The following is a 16,247-nucleotide window of genomic DNA, read 5'->3' on the forward strand; positions in this document are numbered from 1 at the left end:
CTTCCCTGGGAGGGGATGAGGTTGTGGGGACCGGGGTGGGTGCGTGGGGGGGGGGCCTGGCGGTGCCTGTCTGGGCCCCCCCCCCTTTTTTTTAAGCAGACACGAGCACCAGCAATCCCACGGCACCTCCCTGCAGGGTTCCCGTCGTGTCCCCCCCCAAAAACACACAGTTTTGGTCTGGGACCCCCCCCCCCAGACCCCCACGCTATGGGGGGGGCACAAGGTTTGTCCCTTCTGGTTCCCCCCCCACCCCATCCTGTCCCCGGAGAGGAGCTGGGCTGGGGGACAGGAGTTGGGGGGCACGTGCCCCCCCCCAGGCTGGGGAGGGGAGGCTGGGGGGGGCTTTTGCTCTCGTGTGCTTTAATTTAGCCATTTTTCTCTTCTTTTCACCCAAATCTCAGCTCAGTGGGTGGTGGTTGGGGGGGGGCAAAGGGGAGGGGGGGGCCAAGCTGCAGGTTTGGGGTTTCTCTGGCTGCAAGGGGGGGTCCCACACCCCCACCCCAGCCATGACCCCCCCTGGGTTTGCTGCTCTCAGCACCCCACATCCAGCCCCCCCCCCCAAAACCCAACCAGGGACCCCCTCAGTGCTGGGGGGGGGGGCACCACCCCCATCCCAGCCTCTCGCCTCAAATTGGGCTGAAAAACCACAATTTGGGGGAAATTGCCTCCAACCCTGGGAGGAAGGGGGGGGTAACCCAGGTGCCCCCGCACGGACGATCCCCCCGTGTCCCCCCCCCGGGACGGGGACCCTGCAGAGAACCTGGCCGGCGTGTGTCCCCCCGTGTCCGTCTGTCCGTCCCTCTGTCTCCTCCCCCGCCTCCTCGCCTCCATTTGGGATTTTTCTTTAATTTTCATCCCAATTTTTAATTCCCCCCCCCATCCCCTAAGGGGAACCCCCCCAGCCCTTTTTCTTGCTGAATGTACCCAGCACCGTCGTGTTTTAGTGGATGTGTTTTTAGTACAAAAAAAACAAAAACAAAAGGCAAAAAAAAAAAAAAAGAAAACCCACCTCTTTTTTTTTTTTCTGTTTTAAAAAAAAAATAATAATTAAAAAAAAATAATAAAAATGAAAAATTCTTACAGCGCCGACAATTGAGGGGGGGGAAAAGGTGTTTGCGCTGTAAGAGAATTGAACCTGAGTGCATTTTGGCACTGCCACAAAAACCCGGGATCCTTTAGATGGAAGTTCTTGTGAATTACATTAAAAAAAAAAGAAAAAAGAAAAAAAAAAATCATCTTTTTTTTCTAATATTTAAAGAGTGTTTTTTGTAGGTTTAAAAAAAAGACAAAAAAAATTAAAAAAAAAAATAAAAATAATAATCCCAACTTGGAATTTGTACGGCTGAGCGGGACGCGGGGCCTCGCGGCTGCGGGTTCCCGGTTTGCTTGGGGTTTCGGTTCTTATTTTTTTTTGTTGTTGTTTATTTTGAGTTTTTTTGAGTTTTTTGGGTTTTTTTTTTTGTTTGGTTGTTTTGGGTTTTTTTTTTTGTATAATAAAGTGAAAAATAATGTTTCTGTTCTCATGTCATTACTATAAAAAAATAAAACTTTAGGAAAAAAAAAACCCAAGTGTGAGGAGTGTTTTTCTGCCCCCCCTCCCCATTGGGGGGGATCCACTGAGGGGGGGTGATCCCTTGGGGTCACTTTTAGGGGCTGGGGGGGGTCGGTAGTGGGAGGGGGTCACTCGTGGGGGGAGGGAAGGATCGGTACGGGGGGGGATAGGGGTGGGGGGGGTGTAGGGGTGAGGATTAGGGGGCTCTGTTGGGGTTATTATATGGGGGGGGGGTCTGTGGGGGTCACTGGGGGGATCTATGAGGGTAGGAGGGATCCATAGGGGTGGGGGGGCTCCATGGGGATGGGGGGATCCTTGAGGGGGGGGCTCCATGGGGATGAGGGTGATCCACAGGGATGCGGGGGATCCTTGAGGGGGGGATCCTTGAAGGGGGGGGATCGCTGGGGATGAGGGGGATCCATAGGGATGGGGGGGATCCTTGAGGGGGGGGGGTCGCTGCGGATGAGGGGGGGGTCCATAGGGGTGGGGGGGGATCCCTGGGGGTCCACAGGGGTGGGGGGGGATCCTTGAGGAGGGGGTCGCTGAGGATGAGGGGGGTCCATAGCGGTGGGGGGGATCCCCGGGGGTCCGCAGGGGTGGGGGGCTCGGGGCTCCCCGGGGTCTCCGCAGAAGCCGCCCGCAGGAGGGCCCCTGGCCCCGCCCGCTCGCAGGCCCCGCCCCCTCTGGCCCCTCCCCCTCGCCCGTAGCCCCGCCCCCCTCCGAGCCCGCCCCTTTCCCCCGCCCCGCCCCGGCGCCCTCCGACGAGGCATCGGCCCCGCGCGGCGCTGACGGCGACGGCCGCTCCCCATTGGCCGCGCCCCGCACGGCGCCTCCCTATTGGCGGGCGGGCGCGGGGGCGGGCCGTGCGCGCGCCGGGTGCGGCGCCCCGCCCCTCTCCTCCCCCCCTCCCCGCTCCCCCCCTCCCGCCTCGGGCCGCCGCCGCCGCCGCCGGGCGGAGGGAGCGCCAGGCCCGGCCCGCCCGCTCCCTGCACCGCTCCCGCCCCGGCCCGGCCCCGGGAGGGCGGGCGGCGCTGCCGCCGAGCATGGCGAGCCGCCGCCGGGCCCCGCGGCGGAGCGGCGCGGGGCGCTGACCTGGCCCCGACGGACCCTCCGCGCCGGTGAGTGACCGACCGGCCCCTCTCCCGGGGCCCCGCCCCGCCGTGGGGCCCTGCAGCACCGCAGCGGGGCCCGCTGCCCCAGCCCCACCGCCCCGGAGGACCCCGGCCCCGCCCCGCCCCGCTTTGGGGCCCCCCCCCGGGCCCTCAGCGCTCCCCGATCCCCCCGGCCCCGCGCCGGGACCCTCCCGGGACCGCCCGGCCCGGCGTGTGTGTGTGTGTGTCCCCCCCATCCTGAAACCCCCCGGCACCTCCGCCCCCTCCTGGGCCCCCCCAGCACATCCCCCGTGGCCCCCCCGCCCTGAGAGGGACCCCCAGGCCCTGGGACCCCCCTTCCCCCGGCCCGCGCTCCAGCTGCCCCCCCCTTCCCCCCCCCATCCCCTGCCTGATGCAGCACCCGGCTCCTGCGGGGGGTTCTCAGCCCTCTGTGTGTGTCCCCAGGCTGGCATCGCACCGGGGGGGCACGCAGGGTGTACCCCCCCCCCTCAGCGCTGGGTGAAACCCCCCAGAGCTGGGTGTAGCCCCCCCCCCAGAGCTGGGTACCCCCCCCCAAGCTGGGTGCACCCCCCCTAGCACTGGGTGCACCCCCCCCAGCTGGGTGTAGCCCCCCCCCAGAGCTGGGTACACCCCCCCCCAAGCTGGGTGTAGCCCCCCCAGCTGGGTGCACCCCCCCTAGCGCTGGATGTACCCCCCCCCCCCCAGTGTTGGCTGCAGCCCCCCCCAGAGCTGGGTGTACGCCCCCCAGCTGGGTGCAGCCCTCCAGACCTGGATGTACCCCCCCAGTGCTGGCACCCCCCAGTGCTGGGGGCACCCCCCCAGCTGGGTGCACCCCCCCAGCGCTGGGTGCTCCATCCCTTTTGTTCGGCTCCTCCAGGCCCTGCCTGCAGCGTGGAGGGGGGGGGTCACTGGGCAGCCCCCCCCCTGGGTCCTGCCTGCACCACCCCGGTGGGGGGGGGGGGGTGCCCGGGGGGGTGGCCCAGGAGGAAACACCCCACGGGCCGAGGAGGGCGCAGGTCCGGGCCGACGGCAGTCGGTGTTTCCTCTTTCCGTGGCCAAGGGAAGAAATCGCCGGAAGCGGGTGCTGGGGTGCGGGGGGGGGGACACACGGGGACACCCCCACACACACCTTGGCCCCCCACACACACACCTTGGCCCCCCCTGCCTTGTCGCAGTGGTTGGGTCGGGACCCCCACTCTATGGCAACTGGGCGACGCCAACCACTGGCCAGTAGCCACCATTGGTGGGTGCTGGTGGGGGCGTCTGGGTGTGAGGCTGGGGTCCCCCCTCTTTAGACCTGCTGTTGGAGGGGGGGTCTGGGGTGTCCTCTGGTGGGGGGGGGGACACACACGGTGGTCCCTGTCCCCTCCCTCCATCAGCTCCAAGGGTGGGTGACACAGTGACACCCACCCGCCACTGGGGAGGGTACATGGGGGGGCACCCCGACTCCCCTCTGCCCACCAGAGACAATGGTGGGGCTGTGGGGGGGCTCCCGGGGGAGGCCTGACACCTTGGTGATGGCCGGGCATGTCGCAGGCTGGCCCTGGGGGGGGGGGGGCGGGCACAGGGGACATCCCCCCCCATGGCGGCCGGCGGGGTGAGGCCTTGCTTACCCGGGCGAGAGGGTAAGGAGAGGCTGGCCTGGAAGTTGGGGACCCTTCCCCACGTGGGGGGGTTGGTGCCAGGCTGGGGGCGTCCCCATCCCCCCTATTCCTGGGGGGGTTTAACCCAGGACTCTGGGGCCTTGGGGCCACCCCGGAGGCCTTGGGGCCACCTCAGAGGCCTTGGGGCCACCCCAGAGGCCTTGGAGACACCCTGGAGGTCTTGGGGCCTGCCCATTCCCCAGGGCATGGGGTGGGTTTTTGGGGGGGGGGGGGGTCTGCTGGCTGCGGGTGAGGTGCCAGCATGGCCCCTGCCTCCCCCCCCGCCCCGCAGCGAGACCCCCGCGCGTCCCGTGCTATGAGCGTTCGGCGTGACTTCTCGGCGAGCAGTTGCAAATGAAAATGGAGGATATGTCTTTGTCTGGCCTGGATAACAGCAAACTGGAGGTGAGCTGTCCCCCCCAGCGTGTCCCTCTGTCCCCCACCGCCCCCTCCTCATCACTAACAGCCCCCCCCCACCCCTCACCCCAGGCCATCGCGCACGAGATCTACACGGAGCTGGTGGAAGATGCCTGCCTGGGGCTCTGCTTCGAGGTGCACCGGGCCGTCAAGTGTGGCTACTTCTTCCTGGATGACACGGACCCCGACAGCACCAAGGACTTCGGTGGGTGCCCCGGGGACGGGGGGGACACACGGCCAGCGTCGCCTCCGCAGCGGAGGGGAGAGGTGTCAGGGTGGGGGGGTGACGCCTGTGCTTCCCGCAGAGATCGTGGACCAGCCCGGCGTGGACATCTTCGGGCAGGTCTACAACCAGTGGAAGAACAAGGAGTGCGTGTGCCCCAACTGCAGCCGCAGCATCGCCGCCTCCCGCTTCGCCCCCCACCTCGAGAAGTGCCTGGGCATGGGCCGCAACAGCAGCCGCATCGCCAACCGGAGGTGAGCCTGGGGACCCCCCCCAAAGAAAAAGCCGGGCTGGGGGCGACCCAGCCCTCCCTTGTGCCTCAGTTTCCCCATAGGGAAACCATCTGGGGCTGGTTGGGGTGGGCATGGCAGAGCTGGTGGGGTGCAGGATGGATCCCGGGGTGCCGGGGAGGGTGCAGGGTTGATCCCAGGGTGCCGGGGAGGGTGTGGGATGGATCCTGGGGTGCCGGGGAGGGTGCAGGGTGGATCCTGGGGTGCCGGGGAGGGTGCGGGGTGGATCCCGGCTGTGGGTCCCTGACCCCCTCCCCTCCCCGTGCAGGATCGCGAGCAGCAACAACATGAACAAGTCGGAGAGCGACCAGGAGGACAACGACGACATCAACGACAACGACTGGTCCTACGGCTCCGAGAAGAAAGGTGGGGGGGGGGGCGGGTGCCAGCTGGGCCGGGGGTCCCTGACCCCCCCTGCCTGTGAGGGGTGTGGGGGCACGTCCTTGCTGCTGCGTGGCCATTGAACCCCGGTCCTGGGCATGCGTGTGGTAGGTGGGGGGGTGGCAGCAGCCGGGTGTGGGGGTCCCCGAGTGCCCCAGCCCGTCCCTGGCGGGGGGAGCGGGTGGAGGGGGGGCAGCAATTGGGGCTAAATCCAGCAGAAACGGTAAAATTTGTCACTTGTGCGTCTCTCCCTGCAGCAAAGAAGAGGAAATCGGATAAGGTGAGGGGGGGGACTGAGGGGGGTGCTGCTGGGACGGGGGTCCGGGATGGGGGGGATATGGGGGGGCACCGGGCACCCCCCAACGCCCCCCTCCCCCCTTCCCCACAGAACCCCAACTCGCCCCGGCGCTCCAAGGCCCTGAAACACAAAAATGGTGAGGGGGCGGGGCTAGTGGGGGGCGGGGCTAGTGGGGGCGGGGCTAGAGCGGGGGCGGGGCCAATGGGGGGCGGGGCGGGGCTAGTGAGGGGACGGGGCATAGTGGGGCAGAACGTCAGGGTGGGCGGGGCGTCGGGGTGGGGGCGGAGCATCAGAAAGGGGGCGGGGCCTGTCGGGTGGGCGGGGCTTGTGGGGTGGGCGTGGCACCGGCGGTGGGCGGAGCTTGTGTGGGGGCAGGGCTCTCCCTGCATGGGGCTGGTGGCAGCAGGGGGGACCCGGGGGGGCACACGGGGGCCAGGCTGCAGGCAGGGACCCCCCTCACCCCCCCTCCTCTTCCAGGCGAGATCGGCGGGAACCCCGACCCCTTCAAGGTGAGCCCGGGGCGGGGGGCGGTGGCGCCCGGGCCCTCTGTCCTCCGGGATGGCCCCGTCCCCCCCCAGCCCTGACGCCGCTCTCTGCCCCCCCCCCCACAGTACAGCAACTCGGCGGGGATCAACTACGAGACGCTGGGCCCCGAGGAGCTGCGGACGCTGCTCACCACGGTGCGGGGGCATGGGGGGCACCGACGGGCGCGGAGGAGCCCCGTCCCCAGCTGGGTGGGGCACATGGGGTCTGGGACCCCCAGGATCTCCCCTGGCTCAGCTGGGAACGGGGACATTCATCATCTGGACCTGGTGACATCTTTCCCCTGGGCAGAAAGTCCCAGTCCTGGGGGACATGGTGGCCTGGGGCGGTGGAATTGGTGTGTCTGGGGGGGACAGGAGGGCACTGGGAGGTTGGGGTCCCCGGGGTGCAGCCTGAGGGCCGCGTGGCTGCTCCTCTGCCCGCTCACCCGTCCCTTCTCTCCCCAGCAATGCGGGGTCATCTCTGAGCACACCAAGAAGATGTGCACCAGGTGAGAGCGTCCTGGGCTGTCCCTGCACGGTGTCAGGCTGCGGGGGGGTCCCCAAGGGTGCCCAGGTCTCCGTGTGAGCTGTGGGGGGGGGATGGATGACAGAAAAATGCCCGTGTCTCCTCCGTCAGGTCCCTGCGGTGTCCCCAGCACACGGATGAGCAGCGGCGATCGGTGCGGGTGTACCTGCTCGGCCCCTCCGCGTGAGTGAACACACACAGATGTGGGGTCCGAAAGGTCCCGGGGTGCCACCCCCATGGGGGGACAGGGATGGGGCTTTGCCACCCAGTGTGAACAGAGACCGGGGGGGGGCTGCACGGGGCACCCAGGTGCCAGGCGTGGGTGGGGATGGGGATGGGGGCTTGGAGGACTGGGATGGGGATGTGCAGCCCAGCCACGTCGCGGGGAGCTGGGTCAAGTTGGGTGCAGCACTGTGGGCTCCGTCCGCCCCCGTGTCCTGGGGCCCCCCCTAACCCCTCTGCCCAGGTCCCTGCCCGAGGCGGAGGGCAGCGTGGAGAACGACAGCTTCGAGGTGGCGGAGAGCCAGGCCATCATGAGCCGGCTGCAGTGGGACGGCTCCTCCGACATCTCCCCCTCCGACTCGGCCTCCTCGAAAGCCAGTGAGTGTTGGGGGGTGGTGGGGGGGCAGATCCTGGGGTACAGACCCCTCTGTGGGGGCAAAACCAGATGTTGTGGGCATGTTCCCAGCGCAAGAGGGGATGGACAGAGGGACTGTGGCTGTCTAAAGCCACCTTAGAGTCCCTAGGGCATCTGCTGGGACATCTTGTCACCCACCTTCCTGGGGTGGGGGGGATGTTTTGGGGTATGGATCAGTGATGGGGGGAATCCTCTCTGTTTTGGGGGGGGCTGTTCCCCCCTCACCCCCATCTCCTCCCACCCCAGGTACAAACAACTCCGAGTCCCGCAAGACCAAGAAGAAGAAGCCCCACTTGGGGCTGGTGAGCGGCGCCCCGGGGCTCGGCTCCAGCAAGAAGAAGAAGCCCAAACCCCCCGCGCCCCACACCCCCAGCATCTACGACGACATCAACTGAGCGCAGCGGAGCTCGAGGGGGGGGACGGGACGGACGGACAGACGGACACGGAGCCCCTCCCGCCCCGGCAGAGGCAGCCCGGCCCTTGGGACACAAAGCGGGTACCTGGGGTGCGGCAGATGGAGGACTTGGCTGTTGGGGGGCTGGATTTGAGACCCCCAGTTCGTGCCCCCCCCCACCTCCTCCTCCCCGCCCCCGTGCCTCTATTTATTCTGTGACACAGTTTTTGTACGTGGGGCTCCCAGCAGGGCTCATCTCGCTCCGTGATGGGGAAACAACCCCCCACCCCCTTCCCTTCCCACCACCCACCCCAAAACCAGCTGCGCCCCCTCCCACGCTCACCCCTCCGGATCCCCCTTACCCCAGCAGGGCAGGGTGGGGGGCACCCGAGTCCCCAGGGCAGGTCCAGACGTGGGTGCTGGGGGTGCAGATCCCTCCTGCCCAGGGATTTGGGGGGCTGCTCCCCCCCTCCGTGCCCCAGGCCGGCGCTCGCTGGTCGGGCTGGCTCAGGACGGGGGGAGCGGATTGGGGGGGGGCTTTTTCCTGCTAAGTGGGGATCCCGCCCCCCCCAATCTGCTGGATGTGACTGCTGGGGGGGTGCGTGGGGTCTGGTGCTGCTGCTGCAGGGCTTGCCCAGGCCCTGGGGGTCACGGGGGAGGGGGGGGGGTCTGCATGCTGCATCCTTCGTGTTTGGGGGGGGGGGCACCCGGGGCTCCGTCCCCAGCTGCTGTGACCCTCCCTGCTCCCAACTGGCCTCGGTGGATGGAGGGGGGACCCCAACACGGGGACATTCCCTGTGCCTGGCTGGGGGGGGAGACGCGCTGTACCCCCCCCGGCCACAGAGTGATGTGGGGGGGGGGGGACACACAGCCCAGCTTTGAGGCAGAGCCCCCCCCCTGCCTCATACCCCCAGGCTGGTGGCCCCAGGGCAGCTCTGTGTGCCTGGGGACCTGCTGCTGCAATTGGGGGGGGGCCCTTGGGACCCCCAGCAGCTCTGGCTGGTGTTCGTACCCCCACAGGCTCCGGTCTTTGGCTGTGGGGGGGAGGGACACCAGGACCAGCGCCCCGCTGTGCAGGCCTGGGGGGGCACAGCTCCCTCCAGCCTCATCCAGCCCCCCCCCCCCGGCTGTTTTCCATGGCAGTGGCTGCGTTGGGGACAGGGTTGGCTCAGTCCCCTCCCTTGTACCCCCCCCGACCCCCCAGCTGTCTGACACCCCGAGTTCAGCTGTAGTGTCTGGGGGGGCTGCTCCTGCCCCCCCCCCCCATGCCGTGGTGACGTGGCCAGTCCCTTGGGTGACTCTTGCTAATTATGGTGCTCTCGACTCTGGATTCACTATTGTTTTAAAACTGCTGCTAAAGGCTAGTGCTGGGGGGGGGGGGGGCTGTCCCTGTGGAGCCCCCCCCCAGAGCCCTGGGCACCCCAAACCGCTGAGGGGGGGCCCCCAGCTGCACAGGGACCCCCCCCCACCCCATGCTCCCTCCCTGCTGCAGCTGGTGGCAGCTCCCAGCACGGCTTTGAGGTGGGGGGGGCCTGGCCACCGGTGCACGCCGAGCTGGCCTTCGCGTGCGCCGAGGTGGGGGGGGGGGGGGGGGGGGCAGGCACCCAGGAACACAGGGGACCACCCTGCCCACCCCCCCTCCAGCTCCAGCTGCCTGGGGAGGGCACGGTGACCGGAGGGGACAGCCTGAGCCCCCCCGGCTGCGGGAGAGGGGCTGCGATTTGGGCTCCGAGGGGTGTAACGGGGCTGGGAGGGGGCTTGGAGGCACCCTGTCCCCGTCCCCGAGTCCGTGTCCTCGCCCCGGGGCCCGCCGGGCCTCGAGCCTTGTGTTTTTTTTGGCGCACGTACTCCACCCTTACGGGTCTAGTTGAGCCGTTGTAAGGTCTGTGTGTCCCGTTCGTGGGTTGTGGCTGCCCCTGTAAATAAAACTGCATCTTGACTTGGTATCTCTGCTTCGTGCCTGCTCTGCGGCACCACATCCTGCTTAATTACCTGTGGTTAATGAAGCAGGGCCATCGTACCCCCCTCCCTCTCCTCTCCCAGCTTGGCTCCCACCCACTTATTTACCAAAAATCCACTTGTGGGGCTTTTTTTTTAACCAAATACTCCCCCAAAGCGTGGGGAAGGCAGCAGGGCAGCGAGCCAGGCACGGGGTCACCGGCAGCCGCCCCGGGGCAGGAAGGCGAGCGCTCGGGCTGATCTTACACCTTTTATTTGCTCAAAAAAAACAAAAAAAAAGTCTCTGGGAGGAAACCGCAGCCCGTTCCGGTGCGGGGCCCTGGGCTCGTACCCACCGCGCCAGGATCCTGCCCCAGAGAGAGGGGCCGGGGCAGGATGGGTGGGGGTGCAGGGGAGCTCGCTGGGAGGGGGGTGGAGGGCAGGAATGGAGCCTGGCTGGGTGAGAGCGGAGCGTGCCCGCCCGGTTTTCCTCCCCAGAGCCGTGTTTGGGGCCGGGAGGGAGGAGGACGGTGTCTGGGAGGGAGGGGACAAAGTCCAGCACTGAGGCGGTGAAGGACGTGCCAAGCTCTCACTCTCACTGGTCACCATAACGCTGCGGTGGAGAAGGCAGCACCCGCCCGCCGTGCTCCCACGGGGACAGGGTGCGGGGGGGCCGTGACACCCCCCCAGGCCAAGTCCCTACTGTCCGTACACCCCGAACGCCAGGAAGCTGCACAGGACGGTGACGCCGATCAAGGAGACGGTGGCCGGGGCGGTGAAGAGCTGCCGGTAGTTGATGCGGAAATACCAAACGCCGGCCAGCACCACCATGATGGTGGGGACCATGAGGTTGCCCACGCTGAGGGGGAGGCTGCCGGCGTCGGCGGCGCTGGGGTCGGGCAGGGCGGTGGCGGCGGCGGCCCCGCGGGAGCGGTGGCAGTGGATGACGCAGTTGTCCGTGATGTGGAGCGAGCGCAGCGTCCGCCCCTGGTCCTGCAGCAGCTGCCCGCGGTAGATGAACTTCATCTGGTTCTCCTGACCCGGGAAATATTTGCTGTGGGGGGAAGGAAGAGGTCGGGGGCGGCAGAGACGGGGCTCAGGGATGCACCTAAAGCCACCCGGGGCTGGGGGAACCCCCCGCTTCCTAAAACTGAGGAGGGTCCCGGCTCGGGGAGGCAGCAGCGCATCCCTCCCTCCCCCTCAGGACTTACCTCTTGAGGCCCCCCACGGTGTCCTCGGGCCGGACCACGGCCACCTCCTCGGTGTCGTTGAGGAATTTAAGCCGGATCTTGATGAGGCCGGAGCACAGGTCGCTGCCCTCGGCGGCGGGCGGCCCCCCCGGGGCACCGGGCTCGGCGGCCGAGCTCCGGTTGGGCGAGCTCTGGATGTCCAGCAGCTGCTCCAGGCCGGGCTCGGGGGGGCTGTCACTGTCCCCCTGCTCCGCTGCTCCCCCTTCCTCGTCTGTTTTCTCCTCTGTGTTTTCAGGGACCCTGGGGGGCTCCGGGGCTTCGGCCGCCCCCGCCACGTGGCCCAGCCGGATGACGGCCGCGTCCCCCGCCGCGACGATCGTCCCCAAAAGCTGGTTGCTGCTGTCGGCGACGTAGGTGGACAACCAGGCCAGGACGAGAGCCAGCACCAGCACCACGACGCCGGCCACCACCGTCACCTCGTCCCCCACCCCTCGGATGAAGGCGGCGGCGGGGGGCTCCATCTCCGGAGGAGCCGGGGTCCCCCCCTCAGCTCGCTTTCTGCCTCAACTCCCCCCCGAAGCCCCCGCGCCACACGTGAAGTGGCCCCGCGGCGGCAGCGGGGACCCCCGGGGCTGCTTCGTGGTCACGTTCGGCCTTAAAATAAATCCTGCTGCTGCTCCAACGGCCCGAAGAGCTGGAGGGAAGGGAGGTGTCGTTACTGCAGACGCTTTTTTTTGTTACTTAGATATTAAACCAGCAAAACCCGGGGATGAGGTGACGGGGGGGGGCAGCCCCCCAGCCGTGGGGGGCTCTGAGCGGGCAGGGGGGAGGCGGCAGCCCCTCGGCGACGGCGGGATTGCTTTTAGGAGGCAGAATTTACAGCTCAGGGGGAATCGCCTGGTCCCCGCGGGGAGGAGGGAGATGCTATCGCTCCCTACGTGCCAATTAGGAGCGCAGCACCTGTAATTAACAACCCGGGCGGGGGCAGGAAGGAGCCCTGCGCTCAGCGGGGCCGCCTTTCCCTGCCCGGGGGCCGGCGGAGAGTCCCGGTGGGCTCCCGCAGCCCCTCGGGTGCCCAGCCAGGGTCACACCGGCCCCGCTCCGGGAAGGGACCGGAGCCGCAGCCGCGTACCGGCAGGCAGAGCCTCCGCGGGGGTCTCGGTAGCGGCCCAGCCCGGCGGGGGCGGACGGGGCCCAGGTGGGGCGAGTTAAACCCCTGAGAGGGGGCGGACGGGGGGGGCTTTATCCGGGGCCGGGGGGGGGCCGGGCCAAGCAGGGGCAGGACGGCGCGGGAGGCTCCCGGCTGGGTCAGTGCGAGGGTGAGGGCGGGGGGGCACGGGGAAGGGCACCCGGGGAGGCCTGGGTGTCCCCGACAGGCCCGGGGGGCCCGAGGGGTGTCCCCGACAGGCCCGGCGGGTCCCGGCGGGTCCCTGCCAGGCCCGTGGGGGTCCCTGGGGGGGGTCCCGGTGGAGGGGGGGGTGTCGGTGTCCCCTCCCGGCCGCCCCCCCCCGCACTCACCGCGTCCCGCCGCCGCCCCCGCGCCGGAAGCGCCACGTCACAGCGCCGCCGCGGGGGGGGGGCGGTAGAGGGCGGCGGGCGCGCACGTATTGCGTCACGGACACGCCTGGTGGGCGTGGCCAGGCAAGGAGGGGGCGGAGCGTGATCAGGCCACGCCTCCGGGTGAGGGGAGGGGGCGGGGCCTCCGGTGGGGGGCGGGGCCATGGTGTGGGGCGGGGCGTCGGGTGCCTCGAGTGTCCCCGGGGCCGGTGACTGTCCCCGGGCCTGGCTGTCACCTCCCCGGGCCCTGTGACCCCCCCAGGCCTGGCTGTCACCTCTAAGGCCTGGCTGTCCCCTCCAGGGCCTGTCACCTCCCCATCACCAGCCCTGTCCCCACCCTGGGCCTGGCTGTCACCTCCCTCCAGGGCCTGTCACCTCCCCATCACAGGCCCTGTCTGTCGCCCCTCCAGGGCCTGGCTGTCACCTCCCAGGCCCTGCCAGCCCCCCCTCCCCGAGCCCTGTGACCCCCCCCAGTCCCCTGTCCCACCCAGTGCAGTGGCCATCGCCCCTGCCCATCCCCGCGGGGAAGGAGACACCCCAGAGCCACCTCTGCCACGTCCTTTATTCACACCGGGGCACTTGGGGGCGGGGGGGGACACGGAGCCACCATCCGCGTCCCTGGGAGTGCCGAAGCCGGGGGGGTGCCCTCAGGAGATGAGCCCCTCGAGGGGCAGCTGGAGGTAGCGGCGCAGGGGGGGCGGCAGGTCCAGCTTGGGGATGGCGGCGTGGCAGCGGGCGCCCAGGTGCCGCCGGACGGCGCAGCGGGCCAGGTGCTGCAGCCGCCGCGGCTGGCCGGCCATGCGCACGGCCGAGGCGTAGAAATCCCGGTGCTCCTGGAGGGGACGGTGACAGCCAGAGGGGTGAGTGAGCTGGGACTGGGCGGGGGGGGGGACACATGCCCAGGGCCCCCCGCACCCCCTTACCTCCCACAGCTCCGGGGGCACGGCCCCCACCCAGCTCTCGGCGGGGGGGATGCGGTCGTAGGCGTTGAGCACCACCTCCAGCGCCGGCGGGTGCCGGCAGCAGAACTTGAGCATCTGCCGACAGAAAGGTGTCACCATGGAGGGGGACACACCGCTGCCATGTCACCCCCCCCCAGGACCCCTCATCGCCCACCTTGGGGTGGACGGGGCCGGCGCCGTGGTCGAGGAGGAGGGCGATGGTTTGCTCGGGGCGCTGGTGCCGGTACTCGTCGACGGCGTGGAGGGCGCAGTCCAGGGGGGTGTACCCGGCGCAGTTGGGGACGGTGGCATCGGCGCCGTGACGCAGCAGCAGCCGCGCCAGCCGGGGCTGCCCGTTCCCGCAGGCGTTGTGCAGCGGCGTGTGGTCCTTACGGCCCGCGGCCCCCGGGTCGGCGCCGGCCGCCAGCAGCAGCTCGGCCACGCGCTGGTACCGCTCGGCGTCCTCGGGGCGCTCGGCGGCGGCGCAGGCGGCGTTCAGGGGGGTCTCGCCTTGGTGGCTGCGGCGCCCGGGCTCGGCGCCGTGGCGCAGGTACAGCTCCACATGGGCCACCAGCCCCTGCCGCGCCGCCACGTGCAGCGCCGTCACCTCCCGGTCCCGCGTCCCCAGGTTCACCTGCGCCCCGTGTGCCAGCAGCAGCTCCGCGCACCTGGGGGGGGGATGGACACCCACAGGGGGGTGAGCAGGGGTTGGGGAACGACCCCGGAGACCCCTGTCCCTCCCCAGGACCACCCTGGGGCCACCAATCCAGGGCCACCCCCTGGGACCACCGGGACGTGGGTGCTGCGGTGGGGGGTCCCACCGGGCAGCCCTGGGCCTTTGGGGGCGGGGCTTGAGGGTGGGGATTATCGATGGGGCTTTATAAGTGGTGGGTGTGGCTTGGTGGGAGGCGGAGCCTGGCATGCAGATGAGGGCATCTCTGTGGGCGTGGCTTGGGGGGTGGGTGGAGCATTGGTGGCAGGTGGGGGTGGGTGGGGTTGGGTGTGAAGGTGGGGCTTGGCATGCAGATGAGGGTGTGGGAGGGGCTTGGCATGCAAATGAGGGTGTGGGAGGGGCTTGGCATGCAGATGAGAGTGGGAGCATGGGGTGGGGCTGGCATGCAGATGAGGCTGGTCATGTGGGTGGGGCTTGGGATGTAGATTGTGTGGGTGTGGTCTTATATGCAGATGGTGTGGGAGGTGCCTGACATGCAGATGAGCCCAGGACAGTTGGCCAGAGCACGGGTGGGGCGTGCGCTGGGGGCGGAGCCTTATATGCAGATGAGGGGAGGAGCCTTATATGCAGATGAGGGGGTGGCAGGCGGGGGCGGGGCGTACGGGAGGCTGTCGGGCGCGGTGCAGAGGTGCAGCGGGGCCGAGCCCTCGGCGCTGAGCACGTTGGGGTCGGCGCCGAAGGCCAGGAGCAGGCGGGCGCAGTCGGGGCGGGGGGCGGCGGCGCTGTCGTGCAGGGGGGCCCGGCCCCCCACCACCGCGTCCACCTCGGCCCCCCGCAGCAGCAGGTGCCGGGCGCAGTCACCGTACCCGCGCCCGGCGGCGATGCGCAGCGCCGACGTCTGCTGCCGCCGCGGGCTCAGCACCCACAGCCCTGCCGGAGGGGGGGGCGTCAGCACCCGGGGGGGCTGCCCTCCCACCCCTCACCCGACCGCCCCCCCACACCCACCCACCCACCCCTACCCCAGCCCAAGGGACCTGTTGTGATCCCCAACATCCCCCCACCCAGGGAAAGCCCTGGGGGGAGCAAACAGGGGTCACCCCCCCTTTCCCATGGCGTCCCCCCTGTCCCCCCACCCCAAATCACAGCACCCAGCCCTCGTCCCTCCCAGGAGCTGCATCCACACCCATCGCTCCTCACCCCAGCTCCCCCCACCGTTATTTTGCAGGGGAAGGGACCCCCCCCCCCCCACGCAGCCCCCCCCCCAGCCCCGTACCCTGCTCGGGCGACCACACCAGCTCCTCGCTGACCGTCTCCATGACCAGGTTCGTGGTGGTCTCGTCCTTAAAGATGCTCTTGATGCGCGGGAGGTCCCCGGCGTACAGGGCGTTGTGGACGGCGGGGTCCCGGCAGTACTGGGGGCGCCGCGGGGGGGTCAGGGGGGGTCGGGGTCTCGCCGGTAAGAACCGTCGTGTGGCCGATTCCCGCGCCAGGGCTCGCCGGCGATCCTCCTGCTCCAGCAGCTCCCGCTGGAACCGCAGCGAGCGCAGGGCCGAGGAGGAGAAGGCGAAGGTTTCCTGGGCCATGGGCACCCCAGGAGGGCAGGGGGAGGCTGAGGGGCCGGGGGGGACAGCGAGGTGGCTCCTGCGCCTGGCTGGGGGTTATAAATAGGGCCGTGCCCCCACGCACAAATGCTGAATCAAGAGCCCTATAAATAACTCCCCCGGGGTGATAAACAGGGTCACGTTGGCACGGGGCTGCCAGGGACTTTAAGCTGTTGGTGGGTGCGAGATGGGGACGGTCCCGTGGCTGGAGGGGGACCCAGGTACCCCCCAACCCCGCAGGGTTTGGGCTGAAGCTGTGTGAGAGCCCCGGGGGGGGTAACAGCACCCGGGGGAGGAGAGGGAGAGCGGGGACCCCCATGGGGGGTTTGGGGTGCTGGAGCTGGGCAGGG

At 69.0% G+C, this 16,247-nt stretch overlaps 3 protein-coding genes across 6 annotated transcripts; 1 reads left to right on the forward strand and 2 right to left on the reverse strand.

Moving 5' to 3' along the window:
- The first annotated feature begins 2,592 nt into the window (after positions 1-2,592).
- Positions 2,593-9,943, forward strand: ATXN7L3 (ataxin 7 like 3). 2 transcript variants are annotated; one of them, XM_068418898.1, is made up of 13 exons: positions 2,593-2,670; positions 4,600-4,712; positions 4,797-4,929; positions 5,030-5,201; positions 5,506-5,603; positions 5,876-5,898; positions 6,007-6,052; positions 6,394-6,425; positions 6,528-6,596; positions 6,906-6,949; positions 7,078-7,149; positions 7,433-7,566; positions 7,850-9,943. In XM_068418898.1, exons 2-13 carry the CDS (start codon positions 4,662-4,664, stop codon positions 7,996-7,998), a joined length of 1,023 nt encoding a protein of 340 aa, XP_068274999.1. In that variant the 5' UTR covers positions 2,593-2,670; positions 4,600-4,661; the 3' UTR covers positions 7,999-9,943. The 2 variants fall into 2 exon arrangements, with proteins under 2 accessions (XP_068274999.1, XP_068274998.1); XM_068418897.1 differs by having other exon boundaries at positions 5,876-6,052.
- Positions 9,944-10,193: 250 nt separating this feature from the next.
- On the reverse strand, positions 10,194-12,724 carry TMUB2 (transmembrane and ubiquitin like domain containing 2). 2 transcript variants are annotated; one of them, XM_068418657.1, is made up of 3 exons: positions 12,644-12,724; positions 11,147-11,819; positions 10,194-10,989 (listed from the first exon to the last, which is right to left on the reverse strand). In XM_068418657.1, the coding sequence occupies exons 2-3, from the start codon at positions 11,644-11,646 to the stop codon at positions 10,635-10,637; spliced, it is 855 nt and encodes a 284-aa protein (XP_068274758.1). In that variant the 5' UTR covers positions 11,647-11,819; positions 12,644-12,724; the 3' UTR covers positions 10,194-10,634. The 2 variants fall into 2 exon arrangements, with proteins under 2 accessions (XP_068274758.1, XP_068274759.1); XM_068418658.1 differs by lacking the exon at positions 12,644-12,724 and having other exon boundaries at positions 11,147-12,601.
- A 505-nt stretch (positions 12,725-13,229) lies between these two features.
- On the reverse strand, positions 13,230-16,223 carry ASB16 (ankyrin repeat and SOCS box containing 16). 2 transcript variants are annotated; one of them, XM_068418797.1, is made up of 5 exons: positions 15,570-16,223; positions 15,163-15,226; positions 13,799-14,291; positions 13,606-13,719; positions 13,230-13,515 (listed from the first exon to the last, which is right to left on the reverse strand). In XM_068418797.1, exons 1-5 carry the CDS (start codon positions 15,877-15,879, stop codon positions 13,330-13,332), a joined length of 1,167 nt encoding a protein of 388 aa, XP_068274898.1. In that variant the 5' UTR covers positions 15,880-16,223; the 3' UTR covers positions 13,230-13,329. The 2 variants fall into 2 exon arrangements, with proteins under 2 accessions (XP_068274898.1, XP_068274897.1); XM_068418796.1 differs by having other exon boundaries at positions 14,959-15,226.
- Between the last annotated feature and the right edge of the window lie 24 nt (positions 16,224-16,247).

Source organism: Nyctibius grandis, chromosome 26, assembly GCF_013368605.1.
Source record: "Nyctibius grandis isolate bNycGra1 chromosome 26, bNycGra1.pri, whole genome shotgun sequence".
Classification (NCBI taxonomy): domain Eukaryota; kingdom Metazoa; phylum Chordata; class Aves; order Nyctibiiformes; family Nyctibiidae; genus Nyctibius; species Nyctibius grandis.

Excerpts from the sequence above, each read along its gene's own strand:
- TMUB2 (XM_068418657.1), bottom strand. The coding sequence starts at position 11,646 with ATGGAGCCCCCCGCCGCCGCCTTCATCCGAGGGGTGGGGGACGAGGTG. Across the intron at positions 10,990-11,146 it reads ACCGTGGGGGGCCTCAAGAG|CAAATATTTCCCGGGTCAGG; the intron begins GTAAGTCCTGAG and ends TTCCCCCCACAG.
- ASB16 (XM_068418796.1), bottom strand. The coding sequence starts at position 15,879 with ATGGCCCAGGAAACCTTCGCCTTCTCCTCCTCGGCCCTGCGCTCGCTG. Across the intron at positions 15,227-15,569 it reads GGTGTGGTCGCCCGAGCAGG|GGCTGTGGGTGCTGAGCCCG; the intron begins GTACGGGGCTGG and ends CCCCTCCGGCAG. Across the intron at positions 13,720-13,798 it reads CCGGCCCCGTCCACCCCAAG|ATGCTCAAGTTCTGCTGCCG; the intron begins GTGGGCGATGAG and ends TTCTGTCGGCAG.
- ATXN7L3 (XM_068418897.1), top strand. The coding sequence starts at position 4,662 with ATGAAAATGGAGGATATGTCTTTGTCTGGCCTGGATAACAGCAAACTG. Across the intron at positions 6,053-6,393 it reads GGCCCTGAAACACAAAAATG|GCGAGATCGGCGGGAACCCC; the intron begins GTGAGGGGGCGG and ends CTCCTCTTCCAG. Across the intron at positions 6,950-7,077 it reads ACCAAGAAGATGTGCACCAG|GTCCCTGCGGTGTCCCCAGC; the intron begins GTGAGAGCGTCC and ends CTCCTCCGTCAG.